The sequence below is a fragment of the Sminthopsis crassicaudata genome, chromosome 1, assembly GCF_048593235.1.
Source record: "Sminthopsis crassicaudata isolate SCR6 chromosome 1, ASM4859323v1, whole genome shotgun sequence".
NCBI classification, from domain to species: Eukaryota; Metazoa; Chordata; class Mammalia; order Dasyuromorphia; family Dasyuridae; genus Sminthopsis; species Sminthopsis crassicaudata.
The window spans coordinates 509,689,073-509,709,072 of record NC_133617.1 but is presented as its reverse complement, the minus strand read 5'-3'; the positions used below and the strand labels follow the sequence as shown (position 1 = coordinate 509,709,072).

General features: G+C 41.3%; 1 protein-coding gene across 1 annotated transcript in view; it reads left to right on the top strand.

Annotated features, from left to right (window-relative positions):
* The window catches only part of MYO15A (myosin XVA), a 122,743-nt gene extending 104,923 nt beyond the window's left edge, over positions 1-17,820 (top strand). Inside the window, 9 exon segments of the mRNA XM_074281540.1 lie at positions 208-302; positions 555-632; positions 1,220-1,316; positions 2,488-2,648; positions 6,452-6,585; positions 10,649-10,782; positions 11,393-11,526; positions 12,254-12,394; positions 17,086-17,820. Of these exon segments, the coding sequence (XP_074137641.1) occupies positions 208-302; positions 555-632; positions 1,220-1,316; positions 2,488-2,648; positions 6,452-6,585; positions 10,649-10,782; positions 11,393-11,526; positions 12,254-12,394; positions 17,086-17,187 (1,076 nt within the window). The 3' untranslated portion in view covers positions 17,188-17,820.
* Positions 17,821-20,000: the final 2,180 nt, after the last annotated feature.

Here is a 20,000-nt window from a genome sequence, read left to right as displayed (position 1 = left end):
ACCTACTTAGACCAAAGTTGAAGAACCCCTTTGAGAACCTGGGCAAGGAAGACAATATCAGTTTCTTGAAGGCAGGAACTGTTTCAGTTTTTTCTGTTTGTATCATCAGCGCCTGGCACATAGTAGGTGTTTAATAAATGCTTATTAAATTGAGAAAGGAAATCTGTGAGTGGAGGGACAGTGGTAAGTAACGTGCAATGTTGACAGGGATCGCCAAGTCCTGTGAGCAGAACCTTCAGAAAACCTTCCAATTTGGTGGTCGAAGTGAGCTTCCCAGCAACATGGAATTGAGGGCCATACTGGTAAGTTGGAGGTGGGGAGGGAGGGAGATGGGAGAAGTGCAGCCCAGGGGAAACTCCCTGCATTAACCCTTAAGTCTCTTCAAGCAGCAGATCGGCCCCCATGCTTGATCCGGGAGGCTGATCACTTACCTGATCACATCAGTCACCCAGTCTTTAGCAAGTTCCTGCTCTGCGGCCCAGCCCTGCATAGGTACATAAAGTACAGAACCTAGTCCTTAATCTTTGCCCCCCCCATTCCCTCCTCACCCACAGGCCGGCCGGAGCTCCAAGAGGCAGCTGTTCCTCCTGCCCGGAGGCCTTGAACGCCACCTGAAGATCAAGACCTGCACGGTAAAGAGAGAGCCAGGCCCCAAACCTACCTGAGATTGACAGGGACGTGGCCCTCTCCTGGTCCGGGTCGGATGCATGGATGAAAGCTTTCTATTATACTCCAGCTCCACCTAATTCTAGGAATGGAGGGATTAGGGGGCATAGGCAGAGGTATGCGGGTTGTTCTTTTTGCCTGGTCTATAATACAAAGTTCAGCTTCCTAGCCATATTCTCCACACCTGCACTAAGGTACAGGCTGGCTCCCGGGGGTATTCCCTGCATGGAATGCTCCCCTTTTCATCTTTAACTCCCTTCAAGGCCCAGCTCAGACATCATGTTCTATGTGAAATGTTTCCTAGTCTCAACCACTAGCATCCCCCCTGACAATAACCTGAGAAGCATCCATCCCTAGTTCCAAAACAGGATGTAAGTGTCCTGAGGGCAAGTGTTATTGGTGATAATGCTGAGGAAGCCGGGGCTCTGGGACGCTCAGGGTGCCTTCCCCTTCCCGCGGAGGTCCCCTCCCTTCTGCCCTCCTTCAGCGTTCCGAGAGCTTCTGACTAGCAAGGAGTAATCATTCGCTCCCCTAACCGGGATTCCCTCTCCAGGTGGCCCTAGATGTCGTTTCAGAGATCTGCATCGAGATGGGACTGACAAGGGCTGAGGCTGTCAGTGAATATGTGATCTTTGCCGTCACCAACCAAGGTGAGAGGCCGGGGCAGACGAGGGAAAAGACCCCTCCGCGAGGCTGCTCTTGCCCGATTCCTCCCACCTCTATCCCGGGGCCATGATAGCCTCCTTCCCAGGGAACCCGACTGGGGTAGCTAGGGTGGGGGAGTTGGATTTGATCTGAGAGGCCTCCCCCTCCCTGCCCCGAGCCCTTGACATGGAGACCCAGGGTCCATCTGGTTCAGGGATGAAGAACCCAAAGGTATCCTCCTGATGGTGTCTGGGTACGATCCCATGTTCCTAGACCGCCTCCTAGGCCTGGCTACAAGCAGCCTCAACTTCTGCCACGTCAAAGGAAAGTCTGGGCAGGAGGCTAGAAGATATTCCAGAAGAAAGACTCTTGTAACGGGGACAGTGACTTCAGGAAGTCATTTTGGAGGCAGAATCTGAACTCAGATTTTTCTGGTTCCCCATCCGGCACACTTCCCTAAGTCACGATGTCTTTATAAACAAACTAAGTATACCTGCATGCACAAATACACATCCACTTATAATAATGTGTCCAACTAAGACATACACTAGTGAACTCCTTGGAGGTAGAGATTAGGTCTTATATTAAGCAGGGACTTATATGGAACAGATCCTTGGAGGATGCAAATACAAACATCCCTGCCTTCAAGAAGCTCACCTCTGCTGGGACAGCGTAACACAAATGGGCTAGTAGCTGTGAACAATAAGGAGCCGGGGTTGCCGGTGATTCAACAGCCGTTGAATGAAAGAAATTGTGTTCTTATATATCTGAAAACCACATTAGTGTGAAAGGCATTGTTCTGGGACCAGCCCTGGCTTCTGTTTTCTGTGCTCTGAAGCATGTTGCTAGGGACTCAATCTTACTTAAAGTTCACAATGCCCCAGTATTTGTGCCGGTACATTTTCTCATGATTTCAAGCTTAAATGCACCCTGGAGTAACCTCAGGAGGAGGGGAACATCTCAGTTCCCCAAGTTTGCAGCTTCCTGGGAATTCTCAACAATCTTCTATTGAGTTATTAACTAAACTTTATGCCTTTACCAAAACCAAGCCCAGTATTCCGCATGCAACCATGATTGAATGGATTGTAAGAGAACCAAATAAATAAACAGAGCTGTTTGTGCATCCTTGTGCACGCACATGTATGCACCTTGTTTCTCTGTGGTGTCCTTCCTCAGGCCAGAACGTCTGTCCCCTGAGCCGGCGGGACTACATCCTAGATGTAGCCTCAGAGATGGAGCAGGTGGACAGCGGCTACACATTCTGGTACCGCCGCATCCTGTGGACCCAACCACTCAAATTTGAGAATGAGCTCTATGTCACCATGCACTATGGCCAGGTACAGCTCCTGCTATCCAACTCTCAGCTGAGGAGGGAGGGAGGGGAGAGAGAGGGACTAAGAGACTATCATTGCCTCCTCAAATATTTTTAGTAGGGTCCAGTGCAGGGGGAGGGAGAAAGGAGGAAGCTCTGTCTCTTAGTCTGTCCAAATAAGCCTCCGAGTGTGCAATGAAAGGTGTTGCCCTTTTTTACCTCAGGTGATAGATTAGATCATTACTTTGGGGGGGGGGGGGGGGTGAGAATAGATAAAACCATATCTTTTTTCCTGGGGAAAAGGAAGATGTGGATATTGGTGACTCCTAGGTGGGGCAATGGATAAAGTGCCTAATCTGGAATCAGGAAGACTCATATTCATGAATTCAAATCAGATCTCAGATATTCACTAGCAATGAGCAAGTCACTTAACCCTGTTTACCTCAAATTCCTCATTTGCAAAATGAGCTAGAGAAGGAAAAAGCAAACCATTCCCATGCCTTTGCCAAGAAAACCCCAAACAAAGAGTCCGACGTGACTGAATAAAGGCATTCCCAAATGTGAGGATATCCAGACTTGGAGAAAATCATACTGGGGCAGACTTAACCCAAAGACTTTTTAGGGAGTGGATAGGAAAGAACCACAACCTGGAAGGTCGTTTCCATTCGACTACTTTCATTTATTATACTTTTTAAAGGTATCCTCTTAGATTTTCTCAATTACCTGTGTTCCTTCTCTTGATCTCTGGGTAGGCTTTTGCTTCCCTTAGAAGCATCCCAATGGAAATTTCGCTCTGCGGCCTGACAGTGGGAAGAAGGGGAAAGGGAGGTGGGAGCCAGGGGACAGACATTACAACTGGCATCAAGACGCATCAGAAACCATCAAACAGGAACCAGCCATCAGCTTGAGTGCGACAGTCCTCAAGCCCAGAGAACCAAGGACAAAAGCCAGCAGGGAATTTTACACAGAGCCTCAGGCTGAGGTTTAAGAGCTCCCTGCGGTTTATAAGTATAGCCTTTATATCACGGTCCCAAGTCTGACGTCCATTCACGAGCTGGGTTCCCCAAAGGGCTGGTTAGCTTCCTCAGAGCTCTGGGGGTATTTTGAGTGAGTAGTAGAGTTGTCTTTCCAAAGCTATCAGCTGGAATCTCTGTTTCCATTTTGCCAATTATACCCAATAAGTGTCAACAGGCGATCACAATGTCATGAGAGTCAAGTGAAAACCAGATTTTTTATAAGAGAAATGAGCATGCAAAAGGAACCCTAAAAGTTCACATCCTTACAGAAGTTTGAGTATTTATGATAGTACAAAGGAAGGAGGATGAGAAGATAGGAAGGGCTATGGCATGGAAGGGGCAGGTGCAGTAATGATGGAGAAATGGACAAAACTAGTCCTCATTGGGAGGAGCAAGCTGCAGGCTTTATTTTCCCTTGGGAACCACTAGACTGTGAAGATAGAACCCCAGCTGCAAAAGAAATTTCCCAGACTGGCACAGACTCCCAAGACCACATAGAGGATCTAGCTTGGGGTGCAAACAACAAATTATGTCAGCTTGTGGGTCTTTGTCCCTGACACATTCAGGACTTCCTTCATGCTCTGGGCCCAATGTTTCTGGAAAATATGGCAACTCCAGAAGTGTTCAGGAGTTTCCTTAACAAGGCTTAATGTATCTTATCTATATCATTGCTTGACTGAGTGATTAGTGCCTTTCTATCATTTTAACCAATTAAGATCAATTTGCTACTACAAAAGGATATTTACAGAGAAGATACAGGAACAGAATTTGCAAAGCATTTCCCTAAGCCTAGGAGCATACTTTCCCTTCACTACCTCTTCCCCCATCACCTCCACTGATCCCTAGGGAAAATAGCCTTAAAATCAAAGCATTTGCTCCAAAATATTCATCCTTCTAGGTCACTGGCTGCTGAACAAGTCACTCCCTTGCTTCAGGATGTCTCAGCTCATCAGGCTGAGTCTGAGACAAACCCTAAGCTCAGTGACTACACAAGTTCTGGTATAAAAAAAGATGTATTCACAGCCAAGCATAGGCCCATGGTAGGAAGAATAAGCCATTGGTACCAAAGCTACCTCTCCCCACCTACAAGCTTATTGTAAGTGATTAGCTTGATTACTACCAGGAAAAAAAGAATAAGATCTACTCACTGGGACCTGACAGATTCAGCAACCAACCAAAACATCACTTCTTCACCATACAGTAATCAGAGAGAAAACTGTCTTAGGGTACCTGTTCATAGGCCAAAGTAGAAAAAAAAAAAAGGCCCAGAGGCAAGTTCATTGAACCTCCATGGGTGCTCACTGGTCACTTCCACGTGATATAAGGAAAAGTCTAATTCGCTAAATTGACATTCAATGCTCCCCACAATCTACCTCCATCCACCTTTTCAATAATCTGCTTTTTATCTCTAACCATTCCTCTATATGTTACCTATATGCCATTCAGATTATTCTTCTGGAACCTACATACACCAAGTTTATTCTAAACCTTTTTGCTTGTGCTCACATTGCTTCCCTTTATTTAGAATAATGACATCTGATGTTTATTTAGTGCTGAAAAGTTTGTAAGATACTTTATCTACTCTAGGTCATTTGAACCTCACAACTCTTGTAATTAGAGGTATAGGTAATAAGACTTTATAGGTATTATAATCTCTATTTGCAGTTTAGAAAATTGAGACTCAGAGATGTCAAGGCATTTGCTTGTAGTTATATGGCTAGTGTATGTCAGAAGAAAAATATGAACTCAGGACTTTCTGACTCCAAATCAAAAACCACGTTATCTTTAATAGTTTTCCCTCTCATCTCTAAATAAATCTCACCTTTTTTTTTTTTTTTTCACCCCTGAGGCTGGGGTTAAGTGACTTGCCCAGGGTCACACAGCTAGGAAACTCATCTTTTTTAAGTTTTATTTTAATAGTATACTGTTTCCAATTACATGTAAAGATGATTTTCACTATTTTTTGTAAGATTTTTAGTTCCAATTTTTTTTCTCCCTCCTTCCCTGACTTACCCCCTCTCCACGACAGCAAACAATCTGATATAGATTATAAATGTGCAATCATTTTTGCCATATTTCCATATGAGTCATATTGGCAAAGGGAAATCAAAACAAGGGAAAAACCATGAGAAAGAAAAAAATTAACTAAAAACCTTGAAAAATAGTATGCTTTGATCCACATTCAGTCTCCATAGTTTTTTTCCTCTGGATATGGATAGCATTTTCTATTCCAAGTCTATTGGTATTGCCTTGGATCATTGTATTGCCAAGAAAGCTAAGCTATCACAGTTGATCATCACATAATCTTCCTGTTATTTATAATGTATAATGTTCTTCTGGTTCTGCTAACTTCATTCAGCATCAGTTCATGTAAGTCTTTCCAGGTTTTTCTGAAATTAGCCTGTTCATCATTTCTTCAGAACAATAGTATTCCATTATATTAAATTATCATAATTCTCCAATTGATGGGCATCCACTCAATTTCCATTTCCTTGCCATCACAAAAAAGAGCCGCCATAAACATTTTTGCTGATATGAGTCCTTTTCCCTCTTTTATGATCTCGATGGAATATAGGCCCAGTAGTATTGCTGTAAATCTCACCCTTTCAAAACTCTGCTCAAATATCCCTTCCTCCCTGATCACGTAGATCTTCCCCTATTTTGCGTTCCTAGAACATTTTAGACTTTACCACTCACTTTGCTACTTAACTCTGTTCTGTTTGATATAATTCTCTAAAAGTTCTGTAGTAGATAAAGTAGCTCATGAAACAATGTGCAATCCTCTTATGATTCCCTATTTCTCAATTTCTAGGTCCTGCCTGATTACTTAAAGGGCCTCTTCAACAGCTTGCCCACTGACCAACCGAGTGAACAGCAGCGACAGCAGGTGTCCAAGCTGGCTGCCCTCCAGCATCGTGCGAAGGACAGTGTCTATCTGCCCAGTGTGTAAGGACCCCACTCCCTGTCCTACCCCCATATTCTCTCCAGATGATTCTAAAACCATTCTCCCAGAGAGAGCCAGACAGAAAGAGTAGAGGCTGAGAGCCTGAACTCTTAAGATCCCATTGCCAGCAACTATAGCAACTCAGGATTCCCCTTTCTATATCCTATCTAATTTTCTTGGTTTGGTCCCTGCCCTTAGTCAGGTAGTAATAATAATAATGGTCAGCATTTCTATAGTACCGTAAGGTTTGCAAATCACTTTGCAAACATGATCTCATTTTGTCCACTTTACAGATGAGGAAACTGAGACTGAGAGAGCCTAATGACTTGCCCAGGTCACACAACTAGTAAGAATCCAAGGAAAGATTTGAACTCGAGCTTTTCTGACACCAGAACTAATGCTCATCCATTGCACCACCTCGTTACTATGTGGGCAAATTTGGGGCAAATCACTTATATCTGTGAGTCTCACTTTCCTCATCTGTATCACGATGGAATTTGACAAGATGGGTGGGGGGAGGAAGAAGCCTTCCAAAGGGCAGTGCAAAAAAGACTAGAAAATAAAGGATGAACTAGTCCTAGAAAGGGGCTGGATAATGGAGGGGAAAAGAAGCTTCAGAATAAAAAGTTCTCCCTTGTAATATATCCACCCACGGATATTTTTATAATTATATCCCAGCTTTAGCTCCTTGAGATTTTGTCTTTTTTTGTATGCTCAGTGCTTAGCACAGTACCTGGGCACATAGTAGGTGCTTAATGAATTTTAATTGATTCGTTGTTTCTTGATTGCTTGATCATAGAGATCTCTACCAGAGAAAGTGCTGAGAGGCCAGGAGGGAGTACCAATATTGTTGCTTTTTATTTACTGATGTCCAGAGAGGAAAAGGAGGCCATCTGTAGTCAGATGTCAAGTGGAAGGTGAAGAATAGTAACAGTAGTGATGTCATAGTTTAATGTGATATTCCCAACAACCATTTCCCATATAGTCAATCTATAAACATTTATGAAGCATCCATTTTGTTTCTGGCATTGTACTGGAATTGCAAGATAAAAATGAAACAATCTTCCCCCTTAAGGATCTTACAGAAATATACACTTATGAGTGCATACAAACTATATATAAAATAAATTCAAAATAATTTGGCAGACTACTGGGTCTGTATCCCAAAAATAATCATAAAAGAGGGGAAAGGACTCAGATATGCAAAAATGTTTGTAGCAGCTCTTTTTGTGGTGACAAGAAATTGGAAAATAAGTAGATGTCCATCAATTAGAGATTGGCTGAGTAAGTTTGATATGTGAATGTAATGGCATATTATTGTTCTATTAAAAAATGATGAACAGACGGATTTTAGAAAGGCCTGGAAAGATTTACATGAAGCAAGTAGAACCAGGAGAACATTGTATATAATAACAGCAAGATTATGTTATGATCAATTCTGATAGACTTGGTTATTCTCAGCAGCTCAGTGATCCAAGACAATCTCAATAAATTTTGGAAAATGCCATCCGCATTCAGAGAGAGAACTTAGGACAATGAATATGGATCAACACTTCTATTTTCACCTCTCTTTTTTTAATCTTTCTTTTTTTTTCTTGTGCTTTTTCCCTTTTGTCCTGATTTTTCTCTCCCAACATGTTCCATATGGAAATATGTAAAAAGTGAATGTACATATATAACCAAAAAAGTTGTTTTTACACATAAAAAATAAAATAATTTGACAGAGGGAATATATCAGTAGCTGGGGGTATTCTGAATAACCTCATTCAGGTGGTAGCATTTCAACTGAGTTCTGAAAGAAATTAGGGATTCATAGAGGTGGGAGAAATGAGGGAATTCATTCCAGGCCTGAGAACAAATAGTTCAAAGGTACAGGAGATTTGAATATTCTAATCAAACAGGCAAGCATGATTGAGAGTCTGAGAATATTCTAATCAAACAGGCAAGCACAATTGAGAGTCTGGACAGATGCTGGGGTTAAAAAGACAAAAGCAAAATCGTTCCTACCTTCAGAGAGTTTATATTCTAGCAAGGTTGACAATATTTACACATATGGGTAACCATGGAAGGGAAGACTACAATCTGGCCAAGAAATACCTTGTGAGTCTTCAAGGAAATAAGAGATTCTAAGCAGCAAAGATGAAGAAAGAGAACCTTCAAGAAGTGGAGGAAAGCCAGTGGAAAGATAAGGAAACAGAATGGAGTGTTTTGGATGAAGAACAAGCAGAGCAGTATGAGTCTGATATTATAAAGTTCATGGGAAAAAAATGATGTGTAAGGCTAAAAAGCTGGGGTGGCCCCAGGCTAGGAAAACTTTAAGTATCAGAGGAGTTTATATTTTATCTTGGAGATAATAATAAGCCACTGAAGTTAATTAAGCAAGACAGTGATGTGATCAGACCTACACTTAAGAAAAAAAATTTATTTTGGCAGCTGCCTGGATTATGGATTGGATTACAGAGAGACTTAAAGCAGGAAAAACAATTAGTAGCTCATTATAATAACTCAGGTGAAGAGTTAGAAGGGACTGAAATATTGTTGGCCCTGTGAATAGAGAGAAGGGAATAATTGTAAGAGATTTAAAGGTAGAAATTACAAAATTTGGCAACGGATTGGACATGTTCAATGAGTAAGAGGGAAGAGCTGAGGGCGATGCCAGAGTTTTGGGCAGTTTTGATGTAATGTAATATTATTTTTTTAAGAAAGGCTGATTTCAAAAAAAGTCGGGAAAGATTTGTATGGACTGATGCTGAGTGAAGCAAGCAGAATCAGGGGAAGACTAGAATCCATAGAAGCTGATAAGATCACCAAAAAAGAAAGTGTAAAAAGAAAAGAGATGAAGAGTCCTGGGGAATACCCATGGTTAGTGGGTGTAAGAATGATGATGCTTTAGGAAAGGAAACTGAAAAGCAGAAATTGTACAAATAAAAGCAGAACCCAGCGAGAACAGTGAACAAAAACCCAGAAAGGAGAGAGTATCCAAAAGGAGAAGGTGGTCAAATGATCCAGTGTCAAAAGAAGTTTAAGGCTTGAGGAAAGGTGCTTAGATTTGACAATTAAGAGGTCATGGGTCACTCTCAAGAGAGAAGTTTTGGGACAGGAAAGGAAGTAAAAGTAAAAATAAAGACAATTTTTTTCAAGGAGTTTAGCAAAGAAAGGGAGGAAAGAGGTATAGAATAATTAGTAGCCAGGATGGTTTGCTTTGACAAGGTATTGGGTATTGGGTTGTTTTTTTTCTTACAGACTTAGGTATATTTATAGACAGTGAATAATGAGGGATTGAAGATGAATGAGAGGAGGTGACAGTGAGGGCCATCTGCTAGAGAAGACAGGAGGGGAAAGAATCAAGGGAGAGAGATTGGTCTTAGTGAAGAGAAGGGCCACTTTTTCAGAGACTGGAGCAAAAAAAGGATACAATTGGGGATGATGTCAATGGGCCTTGAAATGTAAAAAAGGGAAGAAGATGAAGCTCCCAGCAAGTAGCCTCAATTTTCTTAAAAAGGTACAAACAAGTTCAGATCCTTAGCGGAGGGTGGAGGGGAAAAGGAGTACCTTGAGAGGTTTGGGAGAAGAAGACAAGGGCCCAAATGGCAGTATTCCCCGTCAGCTTGGCTACATAACTTACCCCAGCTCCACTCAACAATAAATGAACAGGAGCAAAGGAGGCAGAGGACAAGAATAATGCGGAGTTGGGTTTTCTCAAGGTGTGACAAAACAAGGGAGCAAGGGATTTGAGAGTAGAGGGAAAGTGTAAAGTTGAATTGGTTCACTAAAGAGTCAAGATTAGGAAAGGCAGAGAGTGTAGCCACAGCAAAGATTGTATAATTGGAGATTATGGCGAGGATGAATAGGTACAGGAAGACTAAATCAGATTTAGGAATTTTATTTTTCTCTTCTCCCATGAATCTTGAGGTGGAAGAGACAGAGGTTTTGAGTTCATCTTCAGGGACTCTTAAAAAAAGATCATCATGTCCCAAGAGCAATGGGGCACTCTTCCACTCACCCTCACCTCTCACAAGCCATGTGCTCCTCCCCACAACTCTAAATCCCTGTTTCTGCTTCTAGCCGTGAAGCCCAGGAGTACATTCCACCCCAGTTCTATCGAAAGCTGAAGGGTCAGGCCTGGCTGAATCTGGTTATCCAGCACATGCAGCAGATCCAGGCCCTGAGCCCCCATCAGGCCAGGGCCCAGTTCCTTGGTAAGAAAAAGGTGGAGAGCGTCAGATGTGAATTTTGATGCCCCTAAATGAGCCAATGATGCAGTCATAAACTGAGTTCTAATCCTAGTCCTAGACTGAGGACCCTCATTCTGGAACCAACTCTAGAGCCTGGGCCCAGCATAGAGCGAACCTTTGAGCTATCTCCCTATGTTCCAAGTGGTGAAAGATGGCAGATCAGGCAGTACCCCCTACTAAGCACTCGATGAAAAAGGGCAGCCCATCGTCACCAATGGATACACAGCCTAAAATGTACGGGGCACCCAAAAAGCTGCGCTTAAAACTACCCTAAGGCTTGTGGGACACCCCTATATATCTTCCTCTCGGTGAGTCACCGTTGGCTCACAGTGCTGAGTAGGAGCTTCAAATCCCTTTTATTGAACAGGCTCAGTTATTATGTTCCAAGGATTGACACAGCAATGTTTCAGGAAAATCCATAGTCAATAGTTACATATATATAAGTGTATCTATATGCTGAGGTTTACCTAATATGTCCTAGGTTACCCCCATCTGTACTTTCTCCTTGTCCCTCCTCCCTGATGTCGGTGATCTTGGATACGGCTCGTTCACATCTCTCTGCACATTTCCACAGGGCTCCTAAGCGCCTATCCCATGTTCGGTTCCTCCTTCTTCTTCATCCAGAGTTGCAGCAACAACACTGTGCTCACACCCTGCATCCTGGCTGTCAACCAGAATGGCCTCAACTTCCTCAACAAGGAGACCCATGTGAGTGGGAACCAGGGAAAGAGATGGTCCCTGAATGGTCTTCTGACCCTCAAGTCGTTGGGAGAGAGGGATTGGGATTAGATTAAACTGCTTCTGTCAGAAATGATGAAATAATAATAATATCTATAGAGTGCCTTGTCATTTCCAAAGCATTTCCCTAGCCATCATTTCATAGAATCCAACATGGCAGACATACTTTATGATCCCACTTTGGACAGAGAAGACAGACTCAATCCTAAAATATGATTACTAATCTTTTTACTCCTCTCTAATTAATTCTCTCTCCCATTTATGTCCCAAGCTTTTTCTTCTCCCTTCTTTCTGACTTCTCATGGTATCTCCTCCACCTTCTCAGTTAAGGACTTGGACTCATTGCATCTTAGCAAGAAAATTGAGGCCATTTGCGGGGAGCTTCCTCTTCTTCCCTTCCCTACATCTTAGAGCCCATTTACATCATCCCCAGACAAAAAGGTGGCCCTCGTGGTGATTCATGCTGCCTTCCTTTTATAACATCCACAGATGCTCCAAAGAGGCTCCCTACATAAATGTTACTATCTGCATTTTACAGGGAAAGATAAAGTGTCACAGTAGCATCCAGCCAAACAGCATTCCACCTTTCAAAGTTGCCAAGGTTACGGGGCCAAGGCCCTGCTCTGTCTGCCACATTGCCTTAGGCCAACCCAGGAAATGGTGACGATCCCTCACCCTCTCCCCATCTATGCTCTAGGAGCTGACAGTGAAATTTCCTCTGAAGGAAATTCAATCCACACGAACCCAGAGACCCACTGCCGGCTCCAGTTATCCCTATGTGGAGATCACACTGGGAAACCTGACTGTACAACGAATTATGCAGCTGCAGCTTGAGCAGGTATGAGGCTAAGAGAAGCTCCCTGAGGAGGGGGCAGGGCCCTGCGTGGTGGCAAGGGTCCTCCCAGATTGTACTGAAAGGCAGACAAGAAAAGCATGATGATTCTCATTTGGTAGTCAGGTCCTTCAGGACATGGAGTATCAGAGATTTAGTGATTCGCTTTCTGGAAAGGTCAAAAGACAATAGTTACAGAAGCACAGGATCTCACAGTTGGGAGGGACTTTCCATTTAGTCCAACAAGTACTTGAACAAGAACACACCTTACCACAATGCAAACAAGTGGTCATTCATCTTCTGTTTGAAACCGGAGGAGGCAGCCCATTTCATTTGGGGGTCATTTTAATAGCAAGGTGAATTTAATAGGTGAAAATGGATTCTGGAGCTCCTAAATTTGTTTTCTGGGGCCATATAGAATAATATGACTAGTATTTTACTGCATGGCAAACTTGCAGTCAGCTATTGCATACTCTAAAGCAGGGGGATAATGAATAGGTACAATTCTTAGGGGTATGTTTCAACTTTTTAAAAATTATTTTGAAAAAATATATTTAGATGACTATTTCAGTAGAACTTATTTCCTTTGTAATCTTTTATATTTTAATTCTATGCTTTTAAAAATATGATTCTAAGAAGGGGTCCCAAGGGCTTCAACAGATTACCACAAGAGTCCTTGGCACAAAACAGGTTAAACACTCTTGTGAAGGCTTCTCCAGTTCTTTCAGCCAGTCTTCACAATAGTATGGTTCCCGGGCCTTTTACTATCCTGATTGTCTTCCCCCTCTTCATTCTAGCTTGTCAATGTCCTTCCGAAAACATGGTACCCAAAAGCTCCACGTGTGGTCTGATAGTAATAAAGCTGGCATCCCAAACCAGATACTCTGCTTCCAGTACCAGCATCCTTTCCACTGCATGATAGTACCTGTCACTCTATCATGCTGACTTTCAGAAAGGACTCATGGAGTTTCCAAGAAGGAAATTCCATACATGCAAGGAGGTTCTACTAATGCTAAGAAAAGTCCCCTTCCTCTACCAGTGTCTGTCATTGTCACTGTCATATTGAGAGCATGCTAAATTCCCACGTGACAGTCTTTCAAATATTATTATATTGCGTATTATTTTAAATAATATGCAATATAATAAATAATATAATATAATATAAAAATATAAAGCTAATAATAATTAGCTTTTGTTTAGTGGAGTAGGGAGAAGGGATGGAAGGTGGTGAGCATATCACACTATTATTAAGTTCAGACCACTTATACTTCCAGATCTTCCTTCAGAAGAACAGCTGTCTAACTACATTTGTCCTGTCTTATAAAGCTGATTTTTCTGAACACATGCAAGAAGGAAGCTTCTTCACTTCTACTCAATCATTTTCTAGCCTTTGCTGTCAGTGCTTTGAATCACTGTTCTTTTTCTTGCTTCATTTCATTTTTGTTGATCTTATCTCCACTTTTGACATTCTACCTGCTAAAAACAAAAGAATGTTATCACTCTTGTCCATCTCTCTAATTCTCCTTGCCTATCAATCAATATATTCCTTTTAAACCAAAGCAGGAATTATCCCATCTCCCCTTAGTCAGTGTTTCTGTGCCTCGAGGCACAGAGAAATTGGGAAATAGAGAAACAGGAAGTTTGTAGAGAAGGGATAGATAAAACTAGGCTGCAGGAGCCAAAAATCTCTACCATGGCGGTAGGGAACATTTGATCTGCGAAAGGGGGAATTGTCCAGATGCTGGTGTGTTAGATATTGAGTTCATTGTTTTAGATGAAGGGTATGTACTTCCAGTAATTATAGAAAGACTAAAAGCCCATTCTAAAGCAAAATGTAAATGGCTTTGGGGGTTCATGCAATTTTTCACTACCTCTATCTTTCTTTCTCCACACTAGCACTAAGAATGTAGGGCCAGGTAGGTAGTACAGTGGAATCAGAATGACTGTCTTCCTGAATTCAGACCTCGCTTTAGACTTGTCCTAGCTGTATGACTCTGGGCAAGTCACTTATCCCTGTTTGCCTTAGTTCCTCATCTTTAAAGTGAGACGGAGAAGGAAATGGCAAACCACTCCAACATCTCTGCCAAGAAAACCCTAAATGGAAGCATGAAGACTTGGACATGACTCACCAACAACAATGTCAAATGCATAACAAATTGGGCCTCTTCAGCTTGGCACTGGACCCCAAACACAGGGGAAGATAGAGAAAACAATTAACAGGATATAACCAGGATACAAGATTAGGCAATCTGATTTTTTAATAGGATGAAGGTCTTTCTGAGTTGGGAAGAAGAAAACGAACAGGTGCAATTCCCTAAAATCAGAAAAAAGAAGTGTTTTGCTTCTCTTTCTAAAGGTCTATATTCAACCAAAGGAACAAGAAAAGAGTAAGTGGCCGGTAGGGAGCCTCTTTTTAAAAATATATGGGTTCCTTGAAATATATAATTATGAGAAGACTTTGCATCAATCTTTGGATCTGACTGAGTTTCTGATCAACATAACCTATGTCCTTAATTAAGGCTCTCTAAGCAGCAGGCAGCAGTGGTCCTGCTTCCCAGACACCCAGGGCTAGGTTCAAACAATGCAAGAAGGTTTTCTCATAATCCAATAGTTTTCTCACAAGACCAAAATTGGACCCCACCCATAGTTGAATGGAAAGGGAACTGAGTTAGCTCACAATTCCCTCACACATTATGCTTCAATCTGCCTTCCGAGACCAAACAGATCTAATCTAAATACTTTTCCACATGACAGTCCTACAAATACTTGAAGATAGCCATCGTGTCTCATTATGTTGTCATGGAGTAGCTGAGAGGTAAAGTGGACAGAATATCGGTACTAGATTCAGGAGGACATGAGGGAAAATGTGACAAATAGCCAGATCATTACCAGGTGTATGAGCCTGGGCAGACTAACCTGCCTCTGTTTTCCTATCTGTAGAATGGGGATATAGAACCTACCTCCCAAGATTATTGTGTAACTCAAGTTAGGTAATATTTATGAAGTGCTTTGGAACACCTTAGGGCAGTTAAGTGGTACAGTGGATAGAGCACTGGGCTGGAGTCAGGGAGACTGATCTTCCTGAGTTCAGATCTGGCCTCAGACACTTATTAACTGTGTGGCCGGAACAAATCACTTAGCCTTTTTCACTCAGTTTCCTCATCTGTAAAATGAGATGGAGAAGAAAATAACAAACCACTCCAGTATCTTTGCAGCAAAACAACAAAACAAAACACAAATAGAATCACAGAGAGTTGGACACAACTGAAAATGACTGAACAACAATAATTGTATACCCTGAAATACTATATAAGTGCTCGATATTATTATCATGATTATTATTTTATTCCCCTGCCCCCACATACACTTCCAAACTTTGAATATGTTATCACTGGAAGTATTCACATGGAGGCTTGAGTGACCATTTGTAGGGAATATTGTAAAGAGGATTTTTGTTCACCTATGGATTAGACTGCATATCAAGTTCCCTCTCAACTCTGAGATTCCGTGAGTGTAATGTCTGAGGTAGACCTAGAGGCAAACTTTTCTGGAATGATCTCTGTTATTCGCTTTCTTTTTCTTCATGGATTTCCTCAATCCCTCCATCCTGAGGATTCTGTGGAATAATGATTTTAGTGCCCTGATTTCTTGTTGATTGAGCCAGTGGAATTACCTGGGACCAGGTCCCAGGACTAGGAAATCATATCAAAGGGATTGAGAAGGGATTGGGAACTGGAGCTCTTTGCTCTGATGTTTGCCTTTCTTGCCTAAGTTTCTCAGTTTTGCCCAGAGAGATTGGCTGCCTCAAACCAGATTACTGAGCCCCTGCTCCTGTTGAAATCCCAACATGAATTTTCATAGAAATCATAGGATCCTAGGATCTTAGAGGTCCTCTGGCCAAACTCTCTTTTTAGAGGTAAGAAAATTGATCACCAAACTAGAAAGTCCTTGACTAAGGTTCACATGATGAGTCAGTGGGAAAGCAGGGACTTGTACACAATACCCAATAAAATCAGATCTTCTTCTGTTATATCACAGCTACACTTCTCCCCTACATATGATAGGGAGAGGGCTGGACCTTTAATTCCTTTGTATAGATGAGCAATTTGGGTCAGCATCTTAAAGAGCTACCTAAGAACATTGAGAGGTTAAGTAATTTTTTGTGTCAGAGATGGGTCTTCCTGGCTTTGGGTCAAACTTCCTAACTACTACGCCTCATTCTATGACCAACCACCCATCCCAAAGTAGGCAAGAAAATCTCTTGGTTCTGAGAGGAAACATAAGTGCATAAGTGCAAACAAGTAAGCTTCCTTTCAGAAGCCTGGGCATTTATGTTCTATAAATTATATATTAGGCAATATTATATATTATTATGTTTTACAAATTATGTATTTACTATATTATGCATTATTAAACACCTGTGCTCAAAATATATCCATACATATACACATATATGCATATATACATACATATGGATGGATATATACATAATACATATATGTATATATACATATAAATATATATAATATATACATATATATATATAATAAAAAAAGAGAGAGAGAGAGAGAGTTCTGTCACCATTCTGAACTCTGTAAAACCCTCCAAGTCAACTATGAGAGGATTCAGGGAGAGAGCTTACAGGTGAGGATGGGTAGATTGTAACACCTGGACCATTTTCCCTTCTGTTTCCACAGGGCCTGGAACTGTGCCGGGTTGTGGCTGCACATGTGGAGAGCTTACTATGTGCCCGAGAGAAGCGATTCACATTGCCTCCTAGTGAGATTACCCTACTCTGATTTGTTGAACATCTACTCCCTTCTTTGGTTGCTATTGCTGCCAATTATATCTAGCTCCATCCAAATTCTACCTACGGAAGACCCTGAACACACCAAAGAGTGACTTCATGTTGACTGGGCAGAAGGTTTCCAGTGGAGTACCCCAAGGATCCATGTCTGGCCTTGGGTTATTTACCTTTTTTGCCAGTGATATGGACAAAGGTCTTGATGGAATGCTCATCAGATTTTCAGATGATATCAAATTAAGTGAAAAAGTTACCATAGTGGATGACAATGTTAGAATCTAAAAAGATCTTGAAGGCATTGGACTGAGTCTGAGATAAATCAAATAGGAATAAATGAGAAGTCTGACACAGGATCAAAAAACCAATTTCGTAATAAATTTCATAAATAGGAAAAACGTGTTAGAGATAGCATTTGTTCTGAAAAAGAGTTGAGTGCACTATAAACTCAACATGAGTCAGAAATTAGATGTAACCAAAAAAGGCTAATGAAATCTGGGGCAACATTGGAAGAGGTAGTATGGGAAGTTATCCCATAGTAGAATGAACTGCAATGAGAAATGATAGTTTCCTCCTCCCTAGAGGTCTTCAAGCAGAGGTTGGATGAACACTTGTTGGGATTTTTTTTATAGTTGGGAATAACTTTTCATCTATGCGTTAGATGAGATAACCCCTGATGTTTCTTCTTACTATGAAGTTCTGTTCAACTCTATGGGAATCCATGGGACTTCTCAAAACTTGGGGGAAATCACTTTAGTTAAAAGACAGGAAGAGGAGTGTGAGTCATGTAAGATTCTGAGTTATATTCAAGACACAAGCACCATTTTGATCTAGGGAAATACATTATAGTCTATTTTCAAGAAACATGGCACTCCTATAATGCCATCCCTTCTCAGTGCCAGATCATGACAGCCTTCCTGAAGGCTCTGCTGGGCTGTAGAAGTCTATAGAATAGAGAAAGGTTAAAGGAACAAGAAAACTAAGTCTGAATGAGGAGAAACTGCAAGAATTAATAGAACCAAGATGTCATGGGAAGATTTAGTCAATCAATCCATCAATCAACAAGCATTTATAAGGCACCAAATGGAGAAAGAAGAATTTCTAGACAGTTTTCACTTAATTCTGAAAATGACTGATTAGCTACTAGAGATGATATTGATATCCAATTATGTTCTAGCTCAAGTCCTCATTTTTAGGAAGCCTTTCCTCCAACATTTATCAATAAATGAATTTCTTTGCCCGGCCTAGAAGGAAAGCAGACCCTGTCAATATTACTGTCTGCTTTCTAGCCACAAATCTGAGTTCTTTCCAGTCAAAAAGCAAAGCTAGTCTATAGATAAGAGGATGATTCAGATAGTTTTTGGAAGGGTCTGTGTCACTCTCAGGATTTAGGGTTAAGCATGGGAGAGAACAGGAGATTAACCCTTAGTCTGAATGGTTTTCTTCTTCATTCACCTTTAAGTAATTAGGATGAACATAAGGATAAAGAGATAAAAGAGGAAATTAGGAAGTACAGTGATAATCCTGTGTAGATGGGATCCACTTTTTGGTCCTGAAGCAATTTTCCTGAGTCTAGACTAAACAGAAGCCAAAAGTTAGTGGGCCTTCTAGACGATAGCAAGAAATCTGAGCAGGAAGGTCCCTGGGACCTCTTCAGCTTTGTGATTTTCTTTGCACTCATCTTGCTTTCTTATCACCTCCCATACTTTGATAATACTTATTTCTCTTTGTAATGTTTGGGTAAAATAAACAGCAAATTAGGGCAGTAAGGTGCTCAGGAACAGAAGGCAGGGGCTAGCCCCTGGCAAAATTGAGAAAATGATGTTTGCTATCTGGTTGAAGACCTCATGGGTTATTCTCTCAGTCCCACCCATCCTTCCCAGCGTCTCCAGCCCCAGATCTTTCCCTTGCTTTTCCATCCTCTGAAACCTTACAATCCAAACCAAAATAAGTTAGCCTGTTTCCTATTCTAGGGAATATTTACATTTTAACTAGAACCTCCAATTTCAGAGAGATGAGAGTAAATGTCCGATTTACTTAGAGGAAGGAAAGAGAAAGAAAGAAGAAAGAAAGAAAGAAAGAAAGAAAGAAAGAAAGAAAGAAGAAAGAAAGAAAGAAAGAAAGAAAGAAAGAAAGAAAGAAAGAAAGAAAGAAAGAAAGAAAGAAAGAAAGAAAGAAAGAAAGAAAGAAAGAAAGAAAGAAAGAAAAGAAAGAAAGAAAGAAAGAAAGAAAAGAAAGAAAGAAAGAAAGGAAAGAAAGAAAGAAAAGAAAGGAAAGAAAGAAAGAAAAGAAAGAAAGAAAGAAAGAAGAAGGAAAGAAGAAGAAAGAAAGAAAGAAAGAAAGAAAGAAAGAAGAAGGAAGAAAGAAAGAAAAGGAAAGAAGAAAGAAAGAAGGAAAGAAAGAAGGAAAGAGAAAGAAAGAAAGAAGGAAAGAAAGAAAGAAAGAAAGAAAGAAAGAAAGAAGAAAGAAAGAAAGAAAGAAGAGAAGAAAGAAAGAAAGAAAAGGAAGGAAGGAAGGAAGGAAGGAAGGAAGGAAGGAAGAAGGAAGGAAGGAAGGAAGAAGGAAGGAGAAAGAAGGAAGGAAGGAAGAAGGAAGGAAGAGAGAGAAAGAGAGAAAAGAAAAGGAAGAAAGGAAGAAAGGAAGAAAAAGAAAAAGAAAAAAAAAAAGGAAGGAGGGAGGGATATGGTGAGGAGGCCTTGGCAACAGGGTGTGCTGGTTTCCAGGGGAGTTCTGGGTAAGTCAGTTAATGGAAGCAGGAGGTTTCAGTTCCTGGTAAAGTCATCAGCCAGTACATGGCAAGAAAGAGAAAAC